The sequence below is a fragment of the Oncorhynchus clarkii genome, chromosome 28 (assembly GCF_045791955.1).
Source record: "Oncorhynchus clarkii lewisi isolate Uvic-CL-2024 chromosome 28, UVic_Ocla_1.0, whole genome shotgun sequence".
Taxonomy (NCBI): domain Eukaryota; kingdom Metazoa; phylum Chordata; class Actinopteri; order Salmoniformes; family Salmonidae; genus Oncorhynchus; species Oncorhynchus clarkii.
In genome coordinates this window covers 26,903,283-26,911,694 of record NC_092174.1, presented here as the reverse complement: position 1 = coordinate 26,911,694, position 8,412 = coordinate 26,903,283, and the positions used below count along the sequence as shown (strand labels likewise).

At 40.4% G+C, this 8,412-nt stretch overlaps 1 protein-coding gene across 1 annotated transcript in view; it reads right to left on the bottom strand.

Annotated features, from left to right (window-relative positions):
- Positions 1-218: 218 nt before the first annotated feature.
- LOC139387090 (tensin-3-like) overlaps positions 219-8,412 on the bottom strand; it is a 68,160-nt gene continuing 59,966 nt past the window's right edge. Inside the window, exons 21-26 of the mRNA XM_071133090.1 lie at positions 3,471-3,566; positions 3,163-3,240; positions 1,982-2,062; positions 1,599-1,782; positions 1,346-1,414; positions 219-1,211 (exon numbers count right to left, since the gene is read on the bottom strand). Of these exons, the coding sequence (XP_070989191.1) occupies positions 1,037-1,211; positions 1,346-1,414; positions 1,599-1,782; positions 1,982-2,062; positions 3,163-3,240; positions 3,471-3,566 (683 nt within the window). The 3' untranslated portion in view covers positions 219-1,036. The remainder of the gene's footprint in view (positions 1,212-1,345; positions 1,415-1,598; positions 1,783-1,981; positions 2,063-3,162; positions 3,241-3,470; positions 3,567-8,412) is intronic.

The following is an 8,412-nucleotide window of genomic DNA, read 5'->3' as shown; positions in this document are numbered from 1 at the left end:
TTCCATTTGTGTGTATTTTAGTTTTGATAGCGGTTAAACTCACATACATTTCCAGAGCAACATCAAAGTTCAAGGGAAATTATTGGGATGGTAAAACATGAGTGTAGGGATGTTTGAAGTCAATAGATTACTTTTAAAATAGTATTTGTTGCATTTACAAAAACAAAAAAAATTCATTAAGTATTTTTCATTACCCTTTTTAATAGCTTGAGTAATGCTTTATTTATATTGTTTCTTTCATTTTGGTTAAATATTAGACATGACAAACCCTTACATGCCAGGCTTCTAGGGTCCCCTTGAGTATAGTATCACACCATACAGAGCATGTTGAGAATAGGAATATGTAACTAACTTTAGTATAGTATCACACCATACAGAGCATGTTGAGAATAGAAATATGTAACTAACTTTAGTATAGTATCACACCATACAGAGCATGTTAAGAATAGGAATATGTAACTAACTTGTAAAGAGCTGGGATACATAAAACTGTAAACCCATTCAAGAGAGAAATGCAAACACCTGTATTAGTTCTATAACAATAAATGAAATACACGTTATAATATGCCTGTTGTATTCTATGTTTCCCTGCATACACACCCCTAATGCTCATCATAACGAGAGTCTATTAGAAGATGAAGTCAAAGGAAGTTTTGAGTTTTCATTCGACTCAAGAAATATTTGATTGAGTCTCCTGTCCTGCTGATGGTCCACAGGTCCCTCTGTGCTGTGACTCAGAGTTTACTTGGATAGGAGGTGGAGTTGTAACTTACAAGTCTTTGCATGCTCGTTATCAAGAGAAATCTATCCCATGTCCAGTTATCCATTGTTCGTTGTATCCCATTCTTAGGTGGTGGAAACATAGAAATAGAGATTCACAGAACTCATTCTAGTTCTGTGGGTGGAACTCTTTTCCGCTGCCTTCCAGTCCAACGTATTAAGTCCTTGGTCATGACCCTCAGGTTGTGGGTTGTACAATACAGTTTCCAGTTTTAGAAACAGCCCCATTAGCCAATCAGCTAGCAGCGTGGCAGGTCTACTTGGTCTTCTGGGAGCCAATCATCACCTTGGAGACAAAGTTGACAATGGCGCTGGCGGGCTGCTCGGGGTCGTGCTCGGCAAACAGGTGGCACACATTGTCCTGCCCACTGCCCGTCTTCCTCGCCACAAAGCCAAAGATCTTTGCTGAAGTGCAGCCATCTTTTTTCCACCTAAGAATGGTTGGGGGAAAGAACACAAGAAGAACATACTGTCAGCAAGTTATCATACAAACAGTATAAGGTGATGATATTAGCCCCACCGTACTCTTATTTCAAATTATGTTTATTCTGGCATCTTTACTCACTTCCGATCTTGAGGGTCCAATGCACAGAAGATGACAGTGTTCACTGCATAATGCCTTCTGAAGAACAACCTGGAAAGAAGAGGGGGAGGAGGGAAAAAGAGAAATGCATATTATTACTGTATATATATATATACTGTATATACTGTATGTATGTATCATTTTATATTAGCTTTAAACGCATTCCTAATGTGACCATACATATTATATGTGTGTTTATGTCTGTCTTTCTGTCTGTGTATTCTCCATAACTCACTTCCTCTGGTTGTCGGTGAGGGTGATGCCCTGTGAGGAGACTTTGAAGTGGACCACGGTGGAGGTGGGCAGAGGGTCTGAACCCAGAGGGTCTGAGCCCAGCGTCACACTGGTGGCCTTCTGCACAGCCTGGTACCCCGTCAGAGACTCCATCTCCACCGAGCCCAGGAACCACACGTTACATGCTGCAGAGAAACACACACGTTACTCACTGATGAAACACACACTATCTACACAATCACTAAGGAACTGAGGTTGTTGTTGTTGCCCAATACTTCATTATGAGCCTTTAATATAATCCCCATTGATTCATCTAATAGTCACGCACCTGTATAAACATGTGCATAACGATGATTTGTGGTTAGTAAAGGATTTAAGCCCTACCTGCTCCTTGTTTGAGCAGCTCAGCAGCAGAGTTGGTAATAGATTGTGTAGTAGTATTCTCCACCATGTCTTCAAGAGGATCTATGGACATTGGGGGGAAACAAATATATACTATACAATGTAATGAAGAAAGTGATGAAGGAGGGATAAAGGAGGCATTGATATATCACTGAATTAATCTCTCTACTGGCCCTGCCACTGATGACGTGGGTTTATAGCTACCATGTAGAGGCAATTCATCTAAGTTGACAAGAGTTGCATGCACAGGCTAATAAATCACATCATTTACGGTACCAGTCAAAAGTTTGGACACACCTACTCATTCAAGGGTTTTTCTGTATTTTTACTGTGTTCTACATTGTAGAATAGTGAAGACATCAAAACTATGAAATAACACATATGGAATCATGTAGTAACCAAAAAAGTGTTAAACAAATCAAAATATATTTTATTTTTGAGATTCTTCAAAGTAGCCACTCTTTGCCTTGATGACAGGTTTGCACACTCTTGGCATTCTCTCACACAGCTTCATGAGGTAGTCATCTGGAATGGGGCGGCAGGTAGCCTAGTGGTTAGAGCTTTGGGCCAGTAACCGAAAGGTTGCTAGATTGAATCCCTGACCTGACAAGGTAAAAAAAAAAACTGACGTTCTGCTCCTGAACAAGGATTCGATCTAATAAGAATTTGTTCTTAACTCCTTCAAGAGTTTTGGAAAAGCATTCCAGATGAAGCTGGTTGAGAGAATGCCAAGAGTGTGCAAAGCTGTCTTCAAGGCAAACTTGAAGAATCTCAAATATAAAATTATTTTGATTTGTTTAACACTTTTTTGGTTACTACATAATTCCATTTGTGTTATTTCATAGTTTTGATGTCTTCACTATTATTCTACAATGTAGAAAATAGTAAACAATATAGAAAAACTCTTGAATGAGTAGGTGTGTCCAAACCTTTGACTGGTACTGTATATATATATATATATATATATATATATATATATATATCATTCTAAACTGCACTGCAATTTATAGCCCTGTCACATTTAGTTGCACAGAGAAAAGAGAGAGTAGTGTTCATTTAACTAGCTTTTCCACAGGACACAATATGTTTTGTCAAATACAACACTCTCTACTGTGTGAATGTAAAATCTGTTCTGATAATGATACTAAGAAGTAGCTTCCCACCTCTGTCAGGTATGATGAGTTTGCAGGGTAGGGCCAGTGGAGTGATTGAGTGCTGGCACACCAACGCTGTTAAACTTCCTGGAAAACAAAAACAATAGAAACATACTATAAACATCATAGCGATTTAGAGTTGTGATGAGCTTTCAACACAAGGTCTGAAGGGCAGTTGTGTTGATTATCCAGTAGAGGGAACTCTGAAACATTTCAAATTATTTCGCTGGTTACACAGAGTAACCAGCAGAGGTCCCCACTGTTTTACCACTGTCCTCAATCGTGTATGTAAAGTGTGCTAGAGAAGAGACACTCACCAAAGTAGGGCTCATTGGGACAGCCCTTCAACCGAACTCCTTTCTGTGTACACTCAATCAGGAAGTGACGGACCAGCTCATTGGACAGATCTCCTCCTATCAGAGAGAGAGAGAGAGAGAGAGAGAGAGAGAGAGAGAGAGAACGTTATGATACATAGTAATTTAATAAATGCTCATAACATGCGTATAACCCGTATCAATGCATTATACCTGTTGGCTGTAATCAGGGTTAGGGTTTGTGTTACCGTTGTCTAAGTTCTATTACCCCTGTTAACTCCTATTCCTGAATTCTAAGAGTTACATAACTCTTATCCAATCACTGCTGAGATAAGTGTTATTATGATTTAACAACAGTGTGTCCGAGGGGCATGAGGATCTGAGGAAAGTCCTCCAGTACAAAGGGACCTGAGAAAATCCTTCATCTGGAACCGGCACGGGATTCAATCTCTTAAGGAGTCACAAAGTAAAGCTGAAGGTGTGGAGAGGGACTGCGTCATAATGTTACTATAGGTGCTAGCCTGCTGCAAGCTTAGGGGGAGAGCGACACCAGAACAAAAGGAGAAAGGACTCAGGGCTCAGTGGGTTGTGCTCTGGGCTGGGCATAGGGGCACCAGTGTCGTTCAGTGTGCTGTGTTTTAGGGACCACCCGCTGTAGATGTCTGACTGCAAACACTTTCCCTCGATTCTACATGTAAAATTGATGCACACTCAATTTGGAAATTATGGCCGGCACTCTGTTCACAGGTGCTAAGTACTCTCGGCCAGCAAACGCTATTGGTGTGTCTGAGGCCTTACAGGATTACTACGGTTGAGTCTGTTTCAGCGGTAACATGGACTCTTTACAACGTGATTAAACGTTGTTGCTCCTTGCTGAAACAAGCAAGGTGTTGTAGCAAACAAGTCTTTGGTTGCCTAGGAAACGCCCCCCTCCCTGCAGCAGCAGGATTCCAGGAGAGGAGCTTTAAAAAAAGATATATATATAAAAATGTAACACTTTTTTTTCCTTCTATTCAAACAATTATAACGGTGACCGTGGTCATTTGGCTGACCAATATGACCAATAACAATCATCCAAAATTCCATGAACGTCACAGCCCTAGTTAGGGTAGAAGTTCGGGGTAAAAAAAAATCAAGCTTAGTGTTCTGTAGGCCTATTCCTAGAAATATGTCTGAATATGACTTGAGATTATCATAATGATTTCTCTTTTCTTTAGAAGTCCTTTTCAATTGAAATATAACCATATTCACATACCGCCCCAACAGATCCACAGATGACGCAATCTCAATCACACTCCACACCGCCCTTTACCACCCGGACAAAAGGAACACCTATGTGAGAATGCTGTTCATTGACTACAGCTCAGCGTTCAACACCATAGCACTCACAAATCTCATCACTAATCTAAGGATCCTGGGACTGAACACCTCCCTCTGCAACTTGATCCTAGACTTCCTGACGGGCTGCCCCCAGGTGGTAAGGGTAGGCAACAACACATCTGCCACGCTGATCCTCAACACAGGGGCCCCTCAGGGGTGTGTGCTTTAGTACCCTCCTGTACTCCCTGTTCACCCACGACTGCATGACCAAGCAGGACTCCAACACCATCATTAAGTTTGCTGACTACACAACAGTGGCCTGATCACCGACAGTGATGAGACAGCCTATAGGGAGGAGGTCAGAGACCTGGCAGTGTGGTGCCAGGACAACAACCTCTCCCTCAATGCTGATCGTGGACTATAGGAAAAGGAGGGCCGGACAGGCCCCCATTAACATTGAAGGGGCTGAAGTGGAGTGGGTAGAGAGTTTCAAGTTCCTTGGTGTCCACATCACCAAAGAAGTATCATGGTATGGCAACTGGGGCCAAGTTTCCTGCAATTCAGGACCTATATACATACCTTTTGCACTACTTGTGAGTGAATTGCCTTTATTTTGGTACAGATACTAATTAGTTGAATTGCAATTAATTAGTGCCTTCAGAAAGTATTCATAGCCCTCGAATTACTCCACATTTTGTTATGTTACAGCCTGAATTCAAAGTGGATGAAGTCTCTAAGAGCATTCCACACCAGAATTGTGCAACATGTGCACATTATTTTCAAAATTCTCCAAGCTCTGTCAAATTGGCTGCTGATCATTGCTAGACAACCATTTTCAAGTCTGTAACTCTGTAACTCGGCCACTCAGGAGCCTTTACTGTCTTATTGGTGTCTTATTGCTGAGCAGCTCGAGTGTAGATTTGGCCCTGCTGAAAGGTGAATTAATCTCCCGGTGTCTGTTGGAAAGCAGCTTTTCCTCAACGGTTTTGCCTGTGCTTAGCACCGTTCTGTTTATTTTTTATCTTGGAAAAACTCCCCAGTCCTTAACGATTACAAGCATACCCATAACATGATGCAGCTACCACTATGCTTTAAAATATGGAGAGTGGTACTCAGTAATGTGATGTACTGGATTTTTCGCAAACATAAAATGTTGTATTCAGCACAAAAAAAAGTATTACTTTAGTGCCTTGTTGCAAACAGGATGCACGTTTTGTAATATTTTTTATTCTGTACAGACTTCCTTGTTTTCACCACTGGTGGAAAAAGTACTCAATTGTCATACTTAAGTGAAAGTAAAGGTACCTTAATATAAAATGTGAAAGTCACCCAGTAAAATATTACTTGAGTAAGAGTCTAACAGTATTTGGTTTTAAATATACTCAAGTATCAAAAGTAAAAGTATAAACCATTTCAAATTCCTTAAATGAAGCAAACCAGATTGCACAATTTATTTTTATTTTTACCTAAGTACTTTACACCACTGGTGTAGTAACTGTGGAGTAACTACAATACTGTTGCTCCATCCTCAGTTTTCTCCTATCACAGCCATTAAACTCTGTAACTTTTTAAAAGTCACCATTGGCCTCATGGTGAAATCCCTGAGCAGTTTCCTTCCTCTCCGGCAACTGAGTTAGGAAGGATGCCTGTATCTTTGTAGTGACTGGGTGTAGTGTATTGATACACCATGCAAAGTGTAATTAATAACGTCACCATGCTCAAAGGGATATTCAATGTCTGTTACCAATAAGTGCCCTTCTTTGCGAGGCATTGGAAAACCTCCCTGGTCTTTGTGGTTAAATTTGTGTTTGAAATTCACTGCTCAACTGAGGGACCTTACAGATAATTGCATGTGTGGGGTACAGAGATGAGATAGTGTTTAACATGAGTTTTAAATGACTATCATTGCACACAGAGTCCATGCAACTTAATAATATGTGACTTGTTAAGCAAGTCTTTATCCTGAACTGATTTAGGTTTTACATAACACAGGGGTTAAATACTTATTGACTCAAGATATTTTAGCTTTCCATTTTTAATTATTTTGTAAAAAAAAAAATATATATATACATATATACATTATTCTACTTTGACATTATGGGGTATTGTGTGTAGCCCAGTGACCAAAAACAATCTCAAGGTAATCCATTTTAAATTCAGGCTGTAATGCAACAAAATGTGGAAAAAATAAAGGGGTGTGAATACTTTCTGAAGGCTCTGTATATGTACTGTTCAAGAGACTGAACAAAGGATATGAAAGTATGTGAATGTACATTTTTCTACCAAGCATTGTTATGAACCAGATAATTTACCCTTTTTTCTTTTGGAAAAAATATGTTTATTACAGTCTATTAATAAGATAACTGATCCTGAAACCAGGCAACTTTATCTTGTCTCATAATTTATCCTGTTCTACAGGAAACATATTAAATGTTTGTTTTTTTATTACTACAGGAAATTTGCTTTAAAACTGCAATATTTTCTCAGCCTCATGGTAAAATGTGTAAATAGCCTGAGATTAGCTATAAAACTGCAAATTCGTCTTTCTCCCCCATGGCAAAAAAACTAAAGGATCAACTACAAAAAAAAAACATTGTCCAAGGAGGTTGCCCCCCCAGACAACAAATTGTTTGTGCGCGGCTTGCATGCAAGGCACACGTGATCTACCGGTGCACTGAACTTTTGTGTCGATCTGGTAAACAATTGGATCCTGACTAGCCTCCCAGTCCCTGTCTCGGAAAAACATCCCCACAGCATGATGCTGCTACCCCCATGCTTCACAGATAGGGACGGTGCCAGGTTTCCTCCAGACATGATGCTTGGCATTCAGGCCGAGGAGTTCAATCTTGGTTTCACCAGACCAGAGAATCTTGTTTCTCATGGTCCAAAAGTCTTTAGGTGCTCTTTTGGCAAACTCCAAGTGGGCTGTCATGTGCCTTTTACTGAGGAGTGGCTTCCATCTGGCCACTCTACCATAAAGACCTGATTGATGGAGTGCTGCAGAGATGGTTGTCCTTCTGGAAGGTTCTCCCATCTCCATAGACAAACTCTGGAGCTCTGTCAGAGTGACCATCGGGTTCTTAGTCACCTCCCTGACCAAGGCCCTTCTCCCACGATTGTTCAGTTTGGCCGGGTGACCAGCTCTTGGAAGAGTCTTGTTGCAACCAAACTTCTCATGTATGAATGATGGAAGCCACTGTGTTCTTTTGGACCTTCAATGCTGCAGAAATTGTTTGGTATCCTTCCGCAGATCTGTGCCTCGACACAATCCTGTCTCGGCACTCTACAGACAATTCCTTTGACCTCACGGCTTGGTTTTTGCTGACATGCATTGTCAACTGTTGGACCTTATATAGACAGGTGTGTGCCTTTATATAGACAAGTTGTAGAAACATCGCAAGGATGAGCAATGGAATCAGGATGCACCTGAGCTCAATTTCGAGGCTCATAGCAAAGGGTCTGAATAAGGTATTTATGTTTTTTTATTTTAAATACATTTGCAAAAATGTCAAAAAACCTGTTTTCGTTTTATCAATATGGGGTATTGTGTGTAGATTGATGAGGGAAAAGGTAATTTAATTAATTTTAGAATAACTTTGTAACGTAACAAAATGTGGAAAAGGTG